A 22,768-nucleotide genomic window follows, 5' to 3' on the forward strand; every position below is an offset into this window, starting at 1 on the left:
AAAATTTTTGGATAAATTCTTATATATATATATATATATATATATATATATATATATGAGCTGTTTAATAAATGTTTGCTAACTAAGTATCAGTAAATGGCACGTATCTACACACTATGCCTTGAAATTTTCTTATTTCTCTTCCTAATGTTGTTTCTGGAGTTGTCTTCTGTCTGATATTGCCAGAAGAAAGCTTCATTTATTTCTAATTATTCTCTACCCCAGAGTAATAGAGACATAAGTTTACTTGACGTTGCAAAAATGCTTCACGCAAAGATATAATCAGTCATCATGGGATCCTGAAAGACTTGCCTATGGGCAAAATATCACCAAGGTCTTCCTCAGTCATCCCCAAGCTTCAGGGCACAAAGGAATCTTCTTGAGTGCTTGTTTAACATGCTGGCTCCCATGCTTGATTCCAGCTTCCCCTATCAAATTCTGATTTGGAGGTAGGGAATGGGGTCTTGAGACTCTGTATTCTTAGCAATTACTTGTGAAGGTCCAAGGACCACACTTTAAGATCCACCAACTTATCTTGAAAGTGTCTGTGATCAAAAAAAGTCAGCCTTTTCCCCAACCTCTCGCTGCCAGGTTTGCGTTATGAAGTATGAGGGGGCTGACCTCAAGGTGACTGACCGATCTGTCAACACGATTCCTTGGGAAGATGCTCCTCTCGGCACCTCATTCCAACGTGATGGCACAAAGGCAGATCCTCTCACAGATTACGCCGCCAGTGCCAGGTCAGGCAGGGAGGGGCTGGGAGTGTGACTTACTGATCACCTTGCCCTTTCAACATCTAATGGCCCGACCCACCACTGACCCCAGACCCATGGCCCAAAAAGCATTTGAAGGAATTTAGGAAAGTTGACAGAGGTACAAGGAGACAAAATAAGCCCAGCTAATTTGTTGCCTAACAGAAGTAACTGTTAGGCAAAGTAAGATCTTTCAGGGATAATAGTCTTTTAATTCTTTGAGCATAGAATCTTCACCATTTCTATCTTCATCACCATCATCAACCACCACAATAATCAATAGTTACTGAGCACTCGTAAGATACGTCTTAGATTTATTATGGGAAAGAGACCCTGAGAGGTATAATTTTCCATTGCATTTCCAGGCCTTTGGGCAAAAGGATTTTATCAAGCCATCTCTAAGGGTATCAAAATGATTCTTTAGTATCTTCACAGAAATGATATCTCCTTCTCATAGACATGAACGTCCTTCCATTTCAATTCATCTGAAGGTCTGTCGTATTTCCTTTAAAGACGCAGTAGTACTTCAAAGTGGATTTATCCATATTTATTTAATCAGTCCCGACCAATGTAGATTTCATTTGCTGCAGGTTTTTGCCATTTCAAGCAATTCCATAATGAACAAAGCCATGCCTATCTTGGCACATCTGAGTGATCATTGATGTGAGATCAACATCTAGAAGTGTAATTGCTAGGTCAAAGGGTATGGCCATTTAAACGTTTAGTAGGTACCTCTAATAGCCTTCGAAAAAGTTATGGCAGTTTATACTCATGACGATAGTGTATGAAGAAGTGCCTGTTTCCTCATGCCGCTACTGGAGATTATACTTAAAACTTTTCTTGGCACTCTGATAGGTAGAAAACTTCATGTTTATTTGCATTCCTTTGATTTGCAGTGATGTTTCTTAGTCATTTGTGTATTTGTATTCTGAGAAATGCCTAATCCTGTGTTAAACATAAGAAAAATTTTAAAAATATTACACAGGTTGATTTTTATAATATTTAATTCTTAGAATAGTAAGCTTCATTACTGGGGAAAATGTATGATATGAGGGCACTGAATACCTCATTTTTCACCTATATCCCATAATTTGAGTCTTATTTTAATAGAATAGAAGCCAATAATCTGGATGAAATTTTTTAAATGATTTGAGCACTGCTGAAATAACAATAAATTAAACAAATTAAGAATTGCAGTCTGAGCTATTTCTGCTAGTCACCATGCTAGACATTGCTGCATGTTCTAGTACTGATGCTTCCTAACAATTCATTGATGTTGATATGAACATTTCACCCTCACTTTAACGGAGAATTCTTTCCCTTTTCCACCGAGGAGATTAGGGAAACACAAAGACAATTATAATGATTCTTTCTGAGAATCCCAACCATGGTACAGCCTGACCAAGATCCCGCTTCTGACTAGGAGAGGCAGTCTGGGAAACAGCTTGGATACTGAAACACTGGGATTTCCAATGACTTGTCAGTGACTTCCATCCAAAGACCATCAGGAACCCGCTTGGGACTGGACAAATTGGGTTCGTGTCCAGTTGCATAGAGGGAGAAGACACACAAGGGGGAGCTGTCAGAATGGGGTGTCGGGAAGTATTGATCATAGAATTTGGGCTTGTGTTAGGTGATTTGAGGGAGTGTCCAAGGAAGCGGAGCTTTGCTCCAGATTGGACACTGTCAGGAAGCAGGTGTAACTCTATGATTGGGTATCTTGATAATTCTTGTCTATCAGGCAGGAGGATTAAGTTGAAACTAAAACACGGGAGTCACTCATTAGCCAGGATGGACGTGTTTGGTCATTTTTGTGTCCTGGACAGTGTTCTTGCTTTATCTGTGTTCAAACATAATTACTGAGCGGTCTTGTTTCCGTCTTGATCCATTGTGGTCACAGGGGTCTTGTCCGATGTGCGTGTTGTGTGAAACTATTCACGTCTAACAGGAGGACACCACAGCCCAGCCGTGGGTGCCACCCTCCAGACCAGGGGCCACTTTTCACTTTCTCAGGCAATTTCAGGGCATTGAAAAGAAGACCATCTCCTGAACTGCAGCATATAGGTTGCCCTCTTTAGAGCCCCATTCTCTCTCTCTTCAGGTGTGGAGAGGCCATACGGCCCTGTAATGGAGAATGTGGACTCTGGCCCCAGGCAGCTGGGGCTGGAATCCTGTCTCTGCCACTTATTAGCCACGTGAGACCCTAAGCAAGTCACTTAACCTTTCTATGCCTCATTTTCCTCATTTACAGAATGGGGGTGGGGAATAAAAAGGATCTGTGTTGTAGGGTTATGGTGATACTGTCAGGACAGTAACGAGCACAGAGGACGTGCTCTGTTGCTACCAACATCCCCAACCGTCCAGCCAATGCTCAAGTGCCTGGCTGACTGCAGAGCCTCCAGCTGTTGTCATTTCCAGTGCTGTGTCCCATTCCCTGTCTGTGCTGCACGCTCGTCCACGCTGGTCTCCTTAAAAAGTCCCTTTCATCGTGTTACCGTTGAGTGGCATGTTCCACACTCACTCTCATTCATTGAGTACATCCCTGTTTGTACTACGTGTCAGGCATCGCACTGAGCAGGACCAGCAGAGCATTTTACTCCTTTCTCCTGTCAGCCAGGCATTTTCAACCCCCATCTGACCACTTGAGAATATAAGGAACTTACCCAAGGACACAAGGTTGGTACGTGGTAGAGCTGGGTTCAAATGTGAAATCATCTGACCTTTAAAGTCTTTGCACTTGGCCTCCCGTCTGAAAGTCCACACTCCTTAGCGTTGTAGGCCTTCAGTGACCTGCCCCAGACTGCTCTGCCTGCTTGACCTTGAAAAATCCCCCAATCAACCAAAGAGCGTTGTGGAGGATCCAGCATCCACAGGTCTAGTCTGGAAGGCTGAGAGAACGTCGAGAGGCAAAAGACAGTTCAAACCTTTTGAGGAAGTAAAAAATGCATAACTGGGCTTCCCTGGTGGCGCAGTGGTTGAGAGTCCGCCTGCCAATGCAGGGGACGCGGGTTCGTGCCCTGGTCCGGGAGGATCCCACATGCCACAGAGCAGCTGGGCCCGTGAGCCATGGCCGCTGAGCCTGAGTGTCCGGAGCCTGTGCTCCGCAACAGGAGAGGCCACAACAGTGAGAGGCCCGCGTACCGCAAAAAAAAAAAAAAAAAAAGCATAACTAATGGAAATGGTATCAATTAAGTGACAGATGTCTGCTGGAATGTCATAAACGTTCAGAGAAAAGGGATGTGGGCAAGCACAGGCGGGTAGGAAGTGGTTCCCACCCGAGGTCAGAGAGTGGCTGAACCTTCAGAGAAGAGCCAGATTTGGGCAAAAGGAGGCTCTTCATCTCAGACTTGGTTCCATGGCCACATCTCTGCCGTGTCTTCAGGCCCCGCTCTGTTCCGGATGGTCCTGCCTCTGAACGCCTATATGCTGGTTCATGCTTCCTCCTTCCTCCCCTCACCAGGTTATAAAGTGCTAGACGGCAGGAACCTTGCGTTTGTCATGTTTTATCATCACTCCAACACGCCCTTCCTACAACTATACACACAACACACAGACACACACACGGCGTCTAACACATGCCTCACTCACCTAAGGCAGTCATGTATGAAGCCAAAGGTCCTGCATTCTTATCCCACTTTAACAATTTCCCTGGCTCTTTTGGCACCTTTACCCAGGTACTGTGCACATCCACCACTGTGTACTAATCCCAGGCCGGCCGATTGGCCGTCTGCCCTTGTACAAGTCCCTGGAAGCCTCTGGACCTCAGCTCTCTCTCCTCTACAAAGAGCTGGGGGATAGCCCAGCCAGGATTTCCTTCCAGAGGAGCATGAGAATCCTAAGAATTACCCATGAAGCTTGCTGAAAGGTAGATTCCCGGGTTGGCTCCCTCTCCCAGAGATTCTGACACAGAAGGTGGCTGCAGAAATCTGGGTTTTGTTTTGTTTTGTTTTACATCTTTATTGGAGTCTAATTGCTTTACAATGGTGTAAAATTTCTGCTGTATAACAAAGTGAATCAGCTATACTTATACATATATCCCCATATCTCCTCCCTCTTGCGTCTCCCTCCCACCCTCCCTATCCCACCCCTCTAGGTGGTCACAAAGCACCGAGCTGATCTCCCTGTGCTAAGTGGCTGCTTCCCACTAGCTATCTATTTTACGTTTGGTAGTGTATATATGTCCATGCCACTCTCTCGCTTTGTCACACGCACATATGGTCACCTTATCTTTGATAAAGGAGGCAGGAATGTACAGTGGAGAAAGGACAGCCTCTTCAATAACTGGTGCTGGGAAAACTGGACAGGTACATGTAAAAGAAATCTGGGTTTTAATGCGCATCCCAGGGGACTCTGAAGCAGACGGTCACAGCACTGCCCCTGGAGACCCTGTTTTGAGGGCTGGTGAAGGCATCCATGTGGGGACAGACCTCTCTGATGCACAAACACGACTTAATTTTCAGAGCCGTCCACTTGAAAGCTAATGACCCGGTTGTGAGCCCACAGGGAAAATCTAGAAGAGCCAAGCGGTGGGAGCCTCCAGCGTCCCTACCCCCCAACCCCGAAGATGCTTCCGATTCCGATGAACTCCGCGGATCTGCTTTTGTTTGTTTGTTCTTTGCGCGAAGGGGTTTCTATTTCTGCTGAGGGCCTTCCCGGCTCAGATACCCCGTTTGGGAAAAGCAGCGTTTGCTAAGCCCTCCAAGGCTCCTGGCTCCCGGAGGGGGATCAATATCCCCACCGCTCCAGGAGGAGGCCTTTGTAGTGTCGACTTGCTGTTTGTGCTTCAGGCTCTGAGGGAAGGTTTGCTCCTAATTAAAGGCGTAAATGCTTTAATCCCCGGCCTGAGGGCTTCCCAGAGCGCATTAGTCGAATTAGGAAGGAAATGGATTGTAATCCCTTTAATATCAGCCTGGAGGAACTCGAGGGCTTCTGGTTAGGGAGAAGAATTTCCTCCTGTGATTTAACAATATTACCGTGCAGAATTTGCATAGACAGAAACTTGGGGCCCAGCTTTCCCTTCAGGGAAAGCCAAGAGGAGTTTCTCTCAGATGAATGAAGGTTGCAATAATTAAGCTCCTACAACATACCAGAGCATTGTGCATGTCTTTCTCCTTTAGTTTCCCATCCAATCTGTGAATATGTATTTTATCAGTAAGGAAATAAAGATGATTTGCAGCAACATGGATGGACCTAGAGATGATCATACTAAGTGAAGTAAGTCTGACAGGGAAAGACGAATATCATATGATATCACTTATACGTGGAATCGAAAAAAAGAAAAGATACAAATGAACTTTACAAAACAGAAATAGACTCACAGACACAGAAAACAATTCATGGTTACCCAGGGGAAAAAGGGGGGGGGGATGAATTGGGAATTTGGGATTAACAGATACACACTACTAAATATATATAAAATAAACAACAAGGACCTACTGTATAGCACAGGGAACTATATTCAATATCTTGTAATAACCTAAAATGGAAAAGAATCTGAAAAAGAATATGTGTGTGTGTGTGTGTGTGTGTATAACTGAATCACTTTGCTGTACACCTGAAACATTGTAAATCAACTATACTTCAAAAAAAAAAAGAAAGAAAGAAAGGGAAATCAAGATGTAGAGGTGAATATCCCCACGGAGGAAGGAGGGGAGGATTTTTTGAGAGCCTTTGGTGTGCCCTGTGCTTTGTATACACTATTTATTGAATCCTGTCCAGATAGTCTATTTGTGTGTGCTTTTAAAATAACGTTTACTTCACCTTAACCATGCTTTTGGAAATACACTCATATTGGTTTCTCTTATGGAATTTAGTTTATCTTAGCCCACACAATTTGAACCCAGAACTTGTATGTGATTTAGGCTTAAAAAAAAAAAAGGATTTGTTTTCTGGTTTCTTAAGTGTTGAAAAGATGCCCCCTCATGTGCTGCTCAGATGACAAGGACCACAGGACACTTACCTGTGCTTTGTACTTCAGAAAAATAACGTGTATCACACTGTGAAAACTTAAAAACTGGTACAATGTGACATTTTGTGACAGTTCAGTGCAAGCTTTACAAAAGTCCATAACTATTTGAAGTCTAGTTGGAGGAAGTCTGAAGCCCAACCCAGCATTTCAATTCTCAATGAAGAAATGGGGACCCCGAGGCTTTGGGAGTGAATTTGCCCACATTGGCTGCTGAGGAACAGTGACCGTGGGTGGCCCAGCTGAGGGCCCAGCTGGGCTCTACAGGTTGTTCCATTAATGCTGCCGCATTAACCCTGAAGCCAAGAGATTCTGCAGAAACCTGACCACAGCGAACATGGAAAACATAGGGGACCCAAAAGAAGACTGAGTGCATGGACCCTGCTCCCTTTCCACTCTTCTGGCCTAATTTCCCCTCCTGCTGCCCTTGACACTTGTTTAGGGAGGCAGCGGGATGCTCCTTAGGGCAGTGTCACATCCCAGGGCTGTGTGGTCCCTAAATACGATAAATCGTCTCTATAAGCTTCAGATACCACCTATATCACCAGCAATTTCAGAGTGTGTGTCACACATCCAGAGCTTTCTCCCCTGAGAGATACATCGTTGTAGCCACTTGGATGCCACACAGGCTGCACAACTGCAATACGATGGTCCTACTCACCTCCTTCTCCAGCCTTTCCCATCTCATCAAAGGACCATCAACCCCCAAAGACTCATTCCAAACCTCTGGGACTCATCTTTGATACCTCTCAAAGGTATCAAAGATACCTCTGTATCTTTGTATACAATACCTCTGTATTGCCTGTCACTTCCTAATAACGGTTAAATCCTAAAGAGTTTATTTCCAAAATGCCTCTTTCTTTTTTAATTGGAGTATAGTTGACTTACAATGTTGTGTTCATTTTAGGTGTACAAAGTGCCTCTTGAATTTACCCACTTTTCTCAGGAACTAGCACCATCTCCTCCACCCTGTCGCAGCAACATCATCATCCAGTGGTCTGCGAACTCATCTCCACGTGTCCCCTTTTCCCCTCCCGGCGGGCCAGGGTCCACCAGAGATCTTTTTTTTTTTTTTTTTTTTTTTTTTGCGGTATGCAGTCCTCTCACTGTGTGGCCTCTCCCGTTGCGGAGCACAGGCTCCGGACGCGCAGGCCCAGTGGCCATGGCTCACGGGTCCAGCCGCTCCGTGGCACGTGGGATCCTCCTGGACCGGGGCACGAACCCGTGTCCCCTGCATCGGCAGGCAGACTCTCAACCACTGCGCCACCAGGGAAGCCCCACCAGAGATCTTTTTGACATGCCCATCCCATTGCATCATCTGTCCGCTCGATCTCCCCAGTACTTCCCATGAGTCTCAGGATTAAAGCAACTACCCTCCTGTACCCCAGCAGCCGAAACCCCACCATCCTCTCCAGCCTGGACCTGCACTTGTACGACCTCACTCTGCTATAGCAGGACAGCCTCCTTCCCCCACAAGACCAGTCTCCCTTCAACCTTACGGCAGTGACACAAGCCTGAGAATTCTCCTTCTTCTTTGGGAACCCTTAGGATGTCACTACTTAAGGCAAGTCCTCCCTAACCAGCCCCCAAGACTGGATTAGGTCCCTGCATCCCGTATTTCTCCTTCACCACTGTAACTAAAGACCCACTTGATTATTGATATACTTGTCTATCCTTATGCTGTAACTTCGTAAAGGCAGAGACTGTTCTGTTTTATTTACTGTTCTGTTTTATTTCACTACTATAAATATACTATATTTATAGTAGTGAAATATACTATATTTATAGTAGTGAAATATACTATATTTCACAGGACCTTGCACAGTGTCTGGCATAGAGCAGAAACTCAGAAAATATGGGTGAATATTAGTATGAAGAAAACCAACTATATCCGTTTGACTTCCTACGTTCATTTCAGGCACATATTACCTCCCTGAATTACAGATGATCCAACTGGCTTCTATTGAACTTACATGATTTACCCAAGGACATGAGGATAGAAAGTATCAGGACTTGAAGTCAGGACTCCAAAATCTACTTGGTAATATTGTCCTGAAAAATATATCCCTGATGCACAAAAACCACTTGTTATAATCTTGCTATCCACCTCTACAGCCATCCTATTCTTTACCCTGTTCTTTGCCAGTTTTGTTAAATTCACAAGCATGTCTCAGATCCCTACACGTAAGTGACGGGGCACTGAGGGATAAAAGGTAAGACCCAGAGAGATATACTGAAATAGTACAAAAGGGTTTATAGTGAAAATTAAGTCTATTTCCTACTCTCCTCCTCTCTCTGTTCCCATCTCCAGAGGCACCCACGGTCGTCAGTGTGTCTTGTATCTTTCTAGAAATATTTTATGTGCATATAAACATATACATATATGTTTATGCATATCCGCACCCCTTCAGTTTGTACACCACTGATACATGTTATATAATTCGACTCTGCACTTTGCTTCTCCTAAATAATGTATCTCAGAAACTGGATCCCACAGTTTGTTAGAAGAAATAACTACTTTACCTCTCCAACCTTGAATTTTGTTGGGACTACTTCAGCTGTAAAGAATATATTGGCTCACATAAACTGCAAAACCTAGATGTAGTCCAGCTTCAGGCATGGTTGTATCCAGGGGCTCGGTGCCCTCATGAGGCAGTCACTCTCTGTCTCCATCTCTTGGATCTTCCTTGTTCTCCTGATTTTATTCTCAGTGAGGCTCTCTCCACATGGTGGCAAAGATGACCTCAGGCAGCTCCAGGCTCCCATGCCCGCTATCTCAGAAAGAGAGAGCCTCTTTCCCAAGAGCTGGGGATGACGCTCACGAGCCCACCTTGGGTCATGAGCCTCTCCCTGAATCAATTATGGTGGCCTAGAGGATGGAAGATTCTGGGGACAACATGCCCATTTAGAGCTGGGGTAGGATCAGACCACACAAACTACATGATTCCTAAAGGGGAGAGAAACAGCTTTCTAAAGGGAAATTGGCATGAAAGAAGGGGAAGTCAGAGATGCACAACAGGCTCCCTCTCTTGGCTTCGTGCCCTCACCCACTACTTGCCTTGGCTCTCTTGTTCCATGTTGTTCCTATCCTACAGGCTTTGCCCTCCCCTCCTGACCCCTGTGCTGGGAAGCCCTTTCCTCCAGATCTTTGCATGGCTGGTTCTTTCTACACTTAGATCTCTGCTCTAGTGTCTCCCTCCTTTTTTTTTTTTTTTTTGGATTTTTCAAAGTAATTTTTAATAAACCCCAACAGTGGAATACAATGCAGCCCTTAAAATGAGGTTACAGAGGCATATCCTTCAGCCCTTGCAGGTGGCTTCTAAGGACCCTCCTCAGGGTTTTTGGGTTTTTTTTAACATCTTTATTGGAGTATAATAGCTTTACAATGGTGTGTTAGTTTCTGCTTTATAACAAAGTGAATCAGTTATACATATATATATGTTCCCATATCTCTTCCCTCTTGCGTCCCCCTCCCTCCCACCCTCCCTATCTCACCCTCTCTAGGTGGTCACAAAACACCGAGCTGATCTCCCTGTGCTATGCGGCTGCTTCCCACTAGCTATCTATTTTACATTTGGTAGTGTATATATGTCCATGCCACTCTCTCGCTTTGTCACAGCTTACCCTTCCCCCACCCATGGGACCTAATGAAACTTAAAAGCTTTTACACAGGGCTTCCCTGGTGGCGCAGTGGTTGAGAGTCCGCCTGCTGATTCAGGGGACACGGGTTCGTGCCCCGGTCCGGGAAGATCCCACGTGCCGTGGAGCGGCTGGGCCCGTGAGCCTTGGCCGCTGAGCCTGCGCGTCCGGAGCCTGTGCTCCGCAACGGAGAGGCCACAACAGTGAGAGGCCCGCGTACCGCAAAGAAAAAAAAAAAAAAAAAAAAGCTTTTGCACAGCAAGGGAAACCATAAACAAGACCAAAAGACAACCCTCAGAATGGGAGAAAATATTTGCAAATGAAGCAACTGACAAAGGATTAATCTCCAAAATTTACAAGCAGCTCATGCAGCTCAATAACAAAAAAACAAACAACCCAATCCAAAAATGGGCAGAAGACCTAAATGAGGTTCAGCATCTTTTCATTTGTTCATGGATAGTAATTATTCTGTTCATCTTTTGCCCATTTTTCTATTGGGTTGCTTGTCTTTTTCTTATTAATTCATAAGAGTTCTTTAAATATTCTGGACATTTTTCATTTGTCAGTTATATAAGTGGCAAAATTCCAGTCTATGGCTTGTCTTTTCATTTTCTTTCACTGAATAGAAATTCTTATTTTAATATAGCCAGATGTATCTGTCCTTTCCTGTATCATTTGCTCTTTTTAAGTCCTTTTTAAAATTTTTTTTTTTAATTTTTGGCTGTGTTGGGTCTTCGTTGTTGCATGTGGGCTTTCTCTAGTTGAGGCGAGCGGGGGCTGCTCTTCGTTGTGGTGCGCGGGCTTCTCATTGCAGGGGCTTCTCTTGTTGCAGAGCACGGGCTCTAGGCACGTGGGCTTCAGTAGTTTTGGCTCACAGCCTCTAGAGAGCAGGCTCAGTAGTTGTGGTGCACGGGCTTAGTTGCTCTGTAGCATGTGGGATCTTCCTGGACCAGGGGTCGAACCTGTGTCCCCTGCATTGGCAGGCAGATTCCTAACCATCGAGCCACAAGGGAAGTCCCTTAAGACTTGTTTAAGAAATCTTTTCCTATCTTGAGGTAGCCCCACTAAAATTAATACGATCTATACAAACAAAAGTGGAACAGTTTCTGAGATACATTATTTAGGAGAAGCAAAGTGCAGAGTCGAATTATATAACATGTATCAGTGGTGTACAAACTGAAGGGGTGCGGATATGCATAAACATATATGTATATGTTTATATGTACAGAAAATATTTCTAGAAAGATACAAAACACACTGACGACCGTGGGTGCCTCTGGAGATGGGAACAGAGAAAGGAGGAGAGTAGGAAATAGACTTACTTTTCACTATAAACCCTTTTGTACTATTTCAGTATATCTCTCTGTTGTACATATTACCATTCAAAAACTATTAAGTTTCTGAAAAATATTGGGTTGGCCAAAAAGTTCGTTTGGGTTTTTCTGTAACATCCTACAGAAAAGCATGAATGAACTTTTTGGCCAGCCCAATTTAAAAAAGTGTGCTCCGTCTTGGATACTGCTCCATTGTCACCTCTCTCAGCCCTCCCTTCATGTAGGATTTGTTTCCACAGCACGCAAAGCTGGACACCCAACTCCGGAACAAAGAGTTTTACAGGCCTACCCCCAGCCCCAATCCCAAGCTAGAAGATGGATACCCTGCCTTCAAATGAGCCCACATGACCGCCAAAGACCTGGGGCAACCTGGCTTCTTCCCACCACAGGACCATGTGGCTCCAGCAGAGGATGAATGCAGGTTTGTCAGCATCTGTCCTTCCGTGTACCCAGCTTCCCACACCCTGTACCTGGCCCACGGCGATGCCAACCAGATTCACCAGAGTGCCGACTTCCCCTGCCTTTTGGAGCCCAAGTGCCAGCCTGCTGCAGAGGCGAGCAAAGGCTACTTTCTACTGCCTGGCTGTGCCTGTCCTTATCACTGTACAGTCAAGGTCCCCATCTTGAACCGATGGGGACCCTTGATGCCATTTTACCAGTAGGTAGGCTGAGAACACCTTCCAAGGGCACTGTGGAAATTCCTCCCTCTCACAAGGAAATCCCTGCTCCACTCTTGGAGTACAGATTGGAGAACTAAAAATAAAACTCTGGGAAGATGCTGAAGCAGCACCAGGACTGTGCTGGTCTGACCTTACTCCCTGGCCTGCCCCGGGGTGCAGCATCCCCACCATAGGAAGAGAATGGGAGGGAGGGAAGAAGGAAAACTGGTATGTATGGAGGGCCAGAATATGTGTGCTGTTTCATTTTAAGAGCACTGCTGTAAGGAGTCTTACTGTTTTAGTCATTTACTTATAAAATGGAAAAAATCAGGTTTCGCAGAGTCATCTGAATGTTGGGTGTGCTTGTAAAACTTGAAATGATATTGGATAACTTTTCACCTCAATACTCTTAATTTATTCACCACTCTCACCCTTGTAACAATCAATGGTAACCATTTAGAGGGCATCATTTCATATTTTTCTTCTTGCTCAGTGGACCTTAGTGAACACACAATGTATGAGTCAGTTAAGAAGGAGGCTAAGCTGCTGTAACAAAAGGAACCAAAGTACAGAGACTTGAACAACATACTAGTTTCTCTCCCATCTAACAGTTCAGAGGTAGGCAGGTGAGAAGGGGGATGGGAATTCTTTGCAGTGGCTTCCAGCTCCGTGTTCAAGGCAGCTGTTATGTACTAAATTGTGTCCCCACACCCAAATTCATATGTTGAAACCCTAACCCCCAATATGATTTTATTTGGACATGGGGACTTTAGGAGGTAATTAAAGTTAAATGAGGTCATAAGGGTGGGGCCCTGATCTAATAGGATTGATGGCCTTCTAAAAAGAGGAAGAGAAAGAGAGCTCTACACACACTCACACACACACACACACACACACACACACACTCCGAGGAAAGGCTATGTGAGGACATAGCAAAAAGGAAGCCTGCAAGCCATGAAAAAAGGTCTCACCAGAAACCAAACCCTGCCAGACCTTAATCTTGAACCTTCCAGCCTCCAGAACTGTGAGAAAATAAATTTCTGTTGTTTCAGTCACCCAGCATGTGGTATTTTGTTATGGCAGCTGAACAGACTCAGACAGTGACTGACTCCATTATTGATATTTTTTAGTTAGCAGAAAGCAAGAAACAACCAGGGGGATTCAGGTCATTTCCCTTTCAGGGGAACAATGCAGAAGTGATACCCTTCACTTCCAGTCTTGTCCTCTTGGCCAGAGCTCAGCCACCTGGTCCCACCCAACTACAAGGAAGACTGGGAAATGTCATCTTTATCCTGGGTGGCCACGCGCCCAGCTAAAAGTGAGAAGTTAGTGCAGAAGGAAAGATTGGATTTTGGTAGATGATTACCATTTTTGCCACGATACATGAGAAGGCTTTCCCTATATAGGATCACGCTAAACACCAGTGCTTCCATAGGGAATCGTGTTACAATGCAGATTCTGGTTGAGTCAAGGATGGGGAGGAGACCTGTATTTCCAACAAGCTCCCAGGTGAAGCCAGTGCTGCTAGGAGATAGTTCACGCTTGAGGAATGACGCTATACGCAATACTCTGCATCTTTCTTTCCACACATCATTACTTATAGATCTAATTATTTTTAATGACTGCCTGATATTCTATTGAATTGATGGATTTTATTTATTCAACTATTTTCTTATTGGTGGATAGTCATGCTTTTCCAATTTCCTCCCAGCAAATACTGCTGCAGGAACTATTCATGAACATGTATCTTTACAAATGATGCTTTGAGTTCTGTAAGGCAGAATCATACAAGTGGGATTTCTGGGTCGAACCATATGGGTATGTAGTGTTAATAGATACCACCAGAACGGCCCCCTTCCTATCAGCAGTGAGTATGAGTGCCTCCTTTCCCATCTCCTCACCAGCATATGGATATTATGGATCTTTAAAATTTTTGCCAATTTGATAAGATGGAAAATGGTACCTCATCATGGTTTTAATTTGGCTACTAGTGAGGTGAAGGATCTTTTTTACATCATTAGCTATTGGATCTTTCTCCCTTGAGTTACCTTTCTTCTCATCAATTTACAGGAGCTTTCTGCACATTGGCCACAATAACCCTTTATCTAGCACATGCTTCAAATATGTTCTCTCTTGAGTTTTAAATATAAACATTTAAATGTGTAATCTGAATGTATTTTTCTCTAATATATAATTCATAATGCTTGCATTAGAAAATGTTGTAACGTGAAGAAAGGTTTGAAGAAGAGAAAGAAACTGCATATAATCACACTGCTCAGTCAGTGACAACTTCTGTTGACATTTTGATGCCCAGGGTGGCAGGGTAACACTTAAATCCTTGGGCTGTGGACCAAACAAAACTGGAGTTCCACCCACACCTACCTTTACAACTTACCAGGTGAGGGGTATTCTAGAAAGTTATTTCATCTCTCCAAACAGCAATTTCTTCATCTGTAAGAAGTATTAATAATGGTCATATCTTTGAGTGAACACAATGCCTATGATATAGTTCGTGCTCTGTGAGATCTTTTATATGTATATTTTACTTATTTATATGCATATTTACAAATCATACACTGAATACATAATTGTTGCATTAACTATAAACAGTGCTACTCAACTTTAAAACCTTATAAATATTATTGAATGAATATACCATAATTACTGTTGTTCAACATCCGAGTTTCCAATGATGTATTTTCTCTTACAAATAAGGCTGCAGAATAAACTTTTTTCTCCAATTAGGTAGAAAAAGAGAGATAAATCTACTGGGTCAAAATGTATGAATAGGTTCTTGATACATATTACCGAACCGCTTTTTAACAGGTGTATTTTTAAAATTTTATTGAAGTATAGTGAATTACAATGTTGTGTTAATTTCTGCTGTACAGCAAAGTGATTCCATTATACATATATATACATCTTTTTTTCATATTCTTTTCCATTATGGTTTATCACAGGATACTGAATATAGTTCCCTGTGCTCTACAGTGGGACCTTGTTGTTTATCCATTCTGTATATACCAGTTTGCATCTGCTAATCCCAAACTCCCAATCCATCCCTCCCCCACTCCCCCATCCTCTTGACAACCACAAGTTTGTTCTCTATGTCTAAAAAGGTGTATTTTTAATATTAAGGGATCATTACTAATTTTGTTAGGTGTGAGCATGGCATTTTGATTATGTTAGAGATACTTCATTTTGAAATATTTACAGGAGAGATGATATCTAAAATTTACTTTAAAATGCTCTAGCAAAAGAAACAGCATTAGTAGGATGAAGAATAATCAGTGAAACAATTTTAGTGACAAAATAAAAGTTGACCTGGGTGATGGGTGTGTGGAAGTTCATTACCCTACTCTCTCTACTTTTGTGTATGTTTGAAATTTTCCATTATAAAACATTAGATCAGAAAGGTAGGGAGGGAAGGTGGAGGAAAAGGAAGAAAAAAAGGGAAGAAGGAAAAAAGAGGGATGCACTCCTTTTTTTTTTTTTTTTTTTGCAGTACGCGGGCCTCTCACTGTTGTGGCCTCTCCCGTTGTGGATCACAGGCTCCGGACGCGCAGGCTCAGCGGCCATGGCTCACGGGCCCAGCCACTCCGTGGCATGTGGGATCTTCCCGGACCGGGCACGAACCGCGTCCCCTGCATCGGCAGGTGGACTCTCAACCACTGCGCCACCAGGGAAGCCCTATTTTTTTTTTTAATTGAGGTATAGCTGACTTACAATGTTGTGTTAGTTTCAGGTGTACAGCAAAGTGATTCAGTTATACATACATATATATATTCTTTTTCAGATTCTTTTCCCTTATAAATTATAGCAAGACATTGAGTATAGTTCCCTGTGCTATCATGTACATTCTTATTTGTATCTTGTAAGATGGGTGTAATTATCCTCATTTTACTGATGAGGAAACTGAAGATTTTCATGAAAGTGAGATTTCACGGAAGAAAGAAGCCAAGCTTCAAGTCCTGTGACATTTGGCTAAATCACCTGATCCCTCAGTCTCCTCGGCTATAAAGGGGGGTGACCGCTGGATTATCTCAATGGTTATGATGGGTATTTGGTAAGATAGGGCATGTGCCTGGCTTGACACTGGGTGCACCTCCACAGCCCCTTCTCCAGGTTCTGTGCTCTACCCTTATGCTCAGGGACCTCAGGGAGCTCTAAAAACGCAGATCGATGAAGACAGATGGGGTGGCTGCTGGCATCCAGGCATGTTCTGCCCCAGGAATAACTAGGCAAGGAGCTAAGAGTCTTCTACTGAGAATATTGAAATATCTGTTGACCCATAGCAGGCTTCCCTGGGTCCAGGCTAGCTTCAGGACTGGGAAGGCACGGGGCGGGGGCGGAGCGGGGCACCAAACCCAGTCTGGAGTTCCCACCATCCTGCTCTTCCCAAAGATGACTCTGATTGGTAGAGAGTAGAATTCAGTGGGCAAAGTTGTGGGCCATCCTTGGGAACGTCTGCCCAGGTAACTTCACCTGACATGGCCAGGGGCAGAGAGCTTCCCTGGCTGAAGGTGGACGCACAAGTTCACCTGGAGCCTGACACTGCTGGAGGCCAGAGCTGGTGAGCAGCTGCTGAAATGCCCGGAGGTCAGGCCCAGGGCCACCTCACTCCTGTGCCTCCCCTTGGAAGGCCCCGTCTCCACCATTCATCCCTTCAATGTTTATCGAGCACCTGCTATGTGCCAGGTGCCAGGAGCCACCAAGATAAATAAAATACTCTCGGGGGTAAATAAGACAGTAACAATTCTAAAGAGAATAAAAATGAAAAATATCTTACAATTACTGAGACTTCGCTGTTTGCCAGGCTCTAGGAGTTCACTCATGTAATCCTCACAGCACTTCTCTAAAGGATGGAGGAATGAAGAGACTTGGGAACCCAAACTGATGGGGACAGGAGATTATCAAGACAGGCTTTTTGGAAGAGACAGAAACGCAGCTGGGGGAAACAGAAGGGCTTTCTAGTAGACAGCAAGTGCAAAGGCACAGAGGTGGGAAGTGTGTGTGTGTGTGTGTGTGTGTGTGTGTGTGTGTGTTGGAAAGGTAATGTCACATACGAAGGGCCTTTGCAGTGGCAACCCCATAGGGGCGGTTATGCAGGGAGATGAGAAATAATTTGTTGTGTGTTCTGATTCCTCTGGGGGGAAATACGGGGAGGACCTGCAGGGGGCCCTCCTGGGTGCTAGCTGGATGCTTCTGCAGTGGCCTCTGGACAGAGGGCCAATTCAGAGATTCATGGAGCAGGATCTTGGGACTCTAGTGGCTGTTGCCGAGACAGAGACCAGTTTATCAGCCTTCGGGCCTCTCTGTGGGAAGGTGGGGCAAGCACCTCAAATGCAGCCTGTTGGGGTCTCATCCTCCTCTCTTGAGCAGATCCCTCCTGGGCTCCCCTCCCCTGTCCTCTCCTGCTCCAAGGGACCCAGAGCCCAGCTAACCTTCTTGCCTTGTCCACTCCCATGGTGCTGTCCAGGCATGTCTGGGTGATCCATTTTCTATCTTAAGCACGGCCACTCACACGCCTTGTAAGGCTGAGATAAAGGCTATGACCTCCTGAACACCTCGGATTAAGAACTCCTGAAAGACCGCTCGCATTGGCCCATCTTATTGGTCCAGGCAGTTATTCACACCAATGGGTGGTTTATCAAGGAAATCTGGACATAAAGGAGCAAGAGAACTATGATACTAAGGGGCTTTCCATCATTCATTCAGAAAAAAGAGAATGACACACGACATTCCCAAAATGAAACCTTGGGGTTGGACTCAGATAAGTTTGGGATTCACATTCTGGCTCCGCAACGGGAGAGGCCACAACAGTGAGAGGCCCGCGTACCGCAAAAAAAATAAAATAAACAGGTGTACTTAAGAGAAAAAATAAAAGAATGTACATGAATGGACTTTTTAAATTTTTTGGTAAAAGTTAATAAAGCGTTTTGCTGCACTTGCTTGAAGACTGGCCACTGCCCGGCACTGTGTCCCCCATCCCCACCATGATGTCAACCTGATGGGATGTTTTTGTCATTCCTTGGCCTGGGGAGGGGCCCTGATGATGAGGCTGCAGAAGCAGGACTGGGAGGCTCCGAGATAATGCTAACAGCTCTTACATGTGTATATTCTTCAGAGTTTACAAAACACAGCCGCAGATGCTATCTCCTGTGATGCTCATTTCATCTCCAGGAATTCTTACCCCCATTTCACAGAAGGATAAGTAACTAAGGCCAGGTGGGGATGCAGAACCCAGGCTTATATTGCAGTGTGCCCTCTTCTGGATCAAGTGGCCACCCACTGCTGATCGTGAACTCTGAAGACGTGCCTAGCAGGCGATCACATCTGAGCACCATGATAAAATGCCGATTCCTCAGCCCCACCGGGTGTGGATGGAGAGTCACCGGGTCTGGAGCAAACTCCAAGCATCTGCGTTTTTATCCAGTTCACCTGGAGGTTGGGTCGCTGGTGCTCTGAGAAGCAGCAGAAGAGGATGCAGCGTCCCTGGAAGTCTCAGTGGGAGACAGTATTAAATCTCTGCTGGAGATAACTTACGAAGCGGGTGTGCAGGGTTGGCATGGAGGGGGTGGGGGTGGATCAGAGCAACACCTATTGTTTTTGGCTGCGCTGCCAGGCTTGTGGGATCTTTATTCCTCCACCAGGGATTGAACCCTGGCCCTTGGCAGTGAAAACGCCAAGTCCTAACCACTGGACTGCCAGGGAATTCCATCACCTATTTAAATATCTCAAGAGTGTCTTGGCTAAGCAACAAGCCAGAAAGTGTGCATTAATTTCCAAACATTAAAAAATATGTATATTTCACTTATAAAAAGTACTTAGTGTAGTTAGACTCAGAGACAGAAAGCAGTATGGTGGTTGCCCAGGGCTGGGAGAAGGGGGAAAGATGATGATGAAAAAGTCCGAGAGATGGATGGAGGTGGTGGTTGAACAAAATGTGAATATACTTAATGCTACTGAACTATACACTTAAAAGTGGGTGAAATGGTAAATTTTATGTTATGTGTATATTTCATCACACACACACATTTTATATATATATATATATATATATATATATATATATGAAAGGGAAGCTGTGACATAAAACCTGGAAACTATAAATTTAAAAACTTAGCACATTGCCTACATAATAATTAAAATTTCTGCATGGGAAAAATACCATAAACAAAATCAAAAAGCAAAGAACAAACTGGGAAAATATTTGTAACACAAATGACAAAAGCATCCGAGTCCCTTACACACCAAGAAGAAAAAGGCCAACAATGAAGGAGAAAAATTATTATTATTTTGAATTTTATTTAATTTATTTTTTATACAGCAGGTTCTCATGAGTTATCCATTTTATACATATTAGTGTCTACATGTCAATCTGAATCTCCCAATTCATCCCACCCCCGCCTGCCCCCCCACCATGGTTTTCCCTCCTTGGTGTCCATACGCATGTTCTCTACATCTGTGTCTCTATTTCTGCCCTGCAAACTGGTTCATCTGTACCATTTTTCTAGGTTCCACATATATGCATTAATATACGATATTTGGAGAAAAATTATTTTTGAAATCAACGATTTACTCATTTAACAAATATTTTCTAACAGTATATGCCAGGCACACGTCTAAATGCTGGGAATACAGCACAATAAAAATAATAGTAAGACAAAGAGATTCCATACCAGATGGGAAAAATGACAATAAACTAAAAAAGGGAAGTATATAATATGTTGGAAAGTAACAAGTGACCTGGAGAAAAGTAAAGCAAGCACAGAGGGTAAGAGGGCTGCGACCTGGGCACAGGTTAAACAGTTTCGTCAGGGCGGAGCTCACTGAGAAGCCAACTTTTGAGCAAAGCAGGAAAGAGGAGAGAGACCTTCTCATGGGATGAGTGGGACTTACTGACCAGGCCAAGGCCCTGAGGGGGACGGGCCTGGGAGGCCAGTCAGGGCAGCAGAATGTGGTCAGAGAAGACATGTAGGACTGTCCACAGACCGCTGAGCCGTTGCAAAGGCTCCGAGCCTTATTCCAAACGAGCCGGGGGCCACAGGGAAGTAATGAGCAAAGGGATGATATAACCCGACTTCTGTTTTAAAAGGATGACTTTAGGGACTTCCCTGGTGGTCCGGTGGTTAAGACTCCGCGCTCCCGATGCAGGGGGCACGGTTCGATCCCCGGTCGGGAAACTAAGATCCCGCATCCCGCATGCCGGCACAGAGCGGCCAAAAAAATAACAATAATAATAATAAAAAATAAAAGGATGACTTCGGCCGCTGGGTTGAGAAAACCCTGGGAGGGCAAAGGCAGAAGCCGAGGTCGATTAGGATAATCCAGGCAAGGGTTGGTGGCGACTTGGACCAGAGTGGCAGTTGCCAGGTGGGGATGGTGGGAAGAGGTGGGTCTTGGGGGTGTGTGAAGGTCCAGCCAATGGGATTTCCAACAGATCGGGGGTGCGGAGGGCGTGTGAGAGCAGGACAGGCAGCAGTGGTGACTCCAGTTTTGGGTTTGTGCAAACTGGAAAGTTGAGCGGCTGCTCACTGAGTTGGAGAGGACAACAGTCAGAATGGGTTTGGAGGGGAGACCAGTTTGGCTTTGGAAATGTTAAGTTTGAAACTCCAGGAGGACATTCGATTGTGGATTTGAGGAGGTGGTTGGCTACGCTGGGGGAGAGGTCGGCACAGAGGTCAGGGGCGGTTGGAGACAGAAACGTGGCAGTTAAGAGCCTACAGACAGTACTGCAAACCAGGGCACCTGACCCCATTGGCAAGGCATGGAAGTAGTCCAGGGACTGAGGTCTAGGTCCAGGTTGAGAAGTCACGGAGATGGGGAGGCTCTGGGAGGCGGGAGGAAAACCAGGGGAGTGGGCGTTCTGGAAGCCCCAAGAAGAGACGTGTCAGAGAGGAGGGAGCTCTCAGTGGACCGGCTGGGCCCGATGCCGCCTCTGGGCCTGGAAGCATGAGGCCTGAGGACGAAACTCTGGGTGCAGTCACAAGGTTATGGTGACCTGGCAAGGAGCCTGGGCGTGAATGGGGGAGAAGAGAGGGTGGGCAAGAGGGAACGAGGCAGAAGAAATGGGGGGGGGGGAGATGGGCAAAGACATGGCAAGTTCACAGAAAAAGAAATACGCATGGCTTTTAAACAATGGAAAGATACTGAACTTCGTAATCAAACAACAGAGGGAATTCCCTGGTGGTCCAGTGGTAAGGACTCCGTACTTTCACTGCCGAGGGCCTAGGTTCGATTCCTGGTTGGGGAACTAAGATCTCGCAAGCCACGTGGCAAAAAATAAAAAACTAAACAACGGGGCGGGGGGGGGGATTCTTTTTACATCTATCAGATCAGGAGAGATTAAAAAATTGATACTATACTGTGGAAACCCAGAGAAGCCAACTGTCACCCACCGCTGTTAGGACTTGGTATTAGTACAGCCTTTCTGTTCAGTAAACTTAGACTTCAACCCAGTAATTCTGCTCCTAGGAATTTGTCCCAGTGGACAGTCACATGGATGCTCAGTGATTATGTACAGGCATAATCACAGCATTATTATTTATAATAGCAAAGCCCTGGAAGAAATCCAAATGTCCACCAACTGGCCATCAGTGGAACACAAGCTGCGACGGACTAGGAAACAGGAAAGTGAGTGTGTATCATCTCCTCCCATCCATAAGGACTACTTATCCTTTTGCACTGTTGGAAATTTTAACTGCACACATGTACTGCCTTAAGAATTAAATTTAAAATAAAAACGTACACAGTGGGGTCACATCAGGTAGATTTGGAAGGGACTTCCAGGTTGTCTAACCCAGTGGTTCCCCCTCCCCCCTGTTCCCCCACCCCCATCCATGGCTGGGCTGCATCCAGATCACCTAGGGGCTTGTTAAGACGCAGAACTGATGTGCAGAGTCAGTATCTCGGGATCTGGATTACACTCCCCAGGCTGTTCTGAAACACAGGCAGGAGAATGCAGTGGGCAGTGGACTCACCACCGTGTACAATTCCCTGAAGAAACTGAGGGCCTTACAAGTGTCAAGCGCTGTTCTGGGGGCTGCTTTCCCCACAGTGAACAGCCAGGCAAGAGGGCAAAAAGATCTCAGGTGGCTTCCCTGCCCATAAGAAGAGACATCTGATACAGTGATACAATAGCTAATATTAACTATTTTACAGAAATAACTTATGTGCTTAACAACCTTATAATGATAGGCACTATTCTTTTTATTTTTTTTAAAGATATTCGCCATGTATTTATTCTTTAGGTCTTTTTTTTTTTTTTTTTTTTTTTGGCTGTGTTGGGTCTTTGTTTCTGTGCGAGGGCTTTCTCTAGTTGTGGCAAGCGGGGGCCACTCTTCATCGCGGTGCACGGGCCTCTCTCACTATCGCGGCCTCTCTTTGTTGCGGAGCACAGGCTCCAGATGCGCAGGC

At 44.9% G+C, this 22,768-nt stretch overlaps 1 protein-coding gene across 1 annotated transcript; it reads left to right on the forward strand.

Annotated features, from left to right (window-relative positions):
- Nucleotides 1-600: 600 nt before the first annotated feature.
- SPMIP9 (sperm microtubule inner protein 9) lies at nucleotides 601-12,352 on the forward strand (the record flags this gene model as incomplete). Its single annotated transcript, XM_082643001.1, is given in 4 exon segments — nucleotides 601-740; nucleotides 2,854-2,947; nucleotides 11,915-12,025; nucleotides 12,029-12,352. Coding segments are annotated over 4 exon segments (669 nt in total).
- Nucleotides 12,353-22,768: the final 10,416 nt, after the last annotated feature.

The sequence above is a fragment of the Mesoplodon mirus genome (assembly GCF_964341445.2).
Source record: "Mesoplodon mirus genome assembly, chromosome: 14".
Lineage (NCBI taxonomy): Eukaryota > Metazoa > Chordata > Mammalia > Artiodactyla > Ziphiidae > Mesoplodon > Mesoplodon mirus.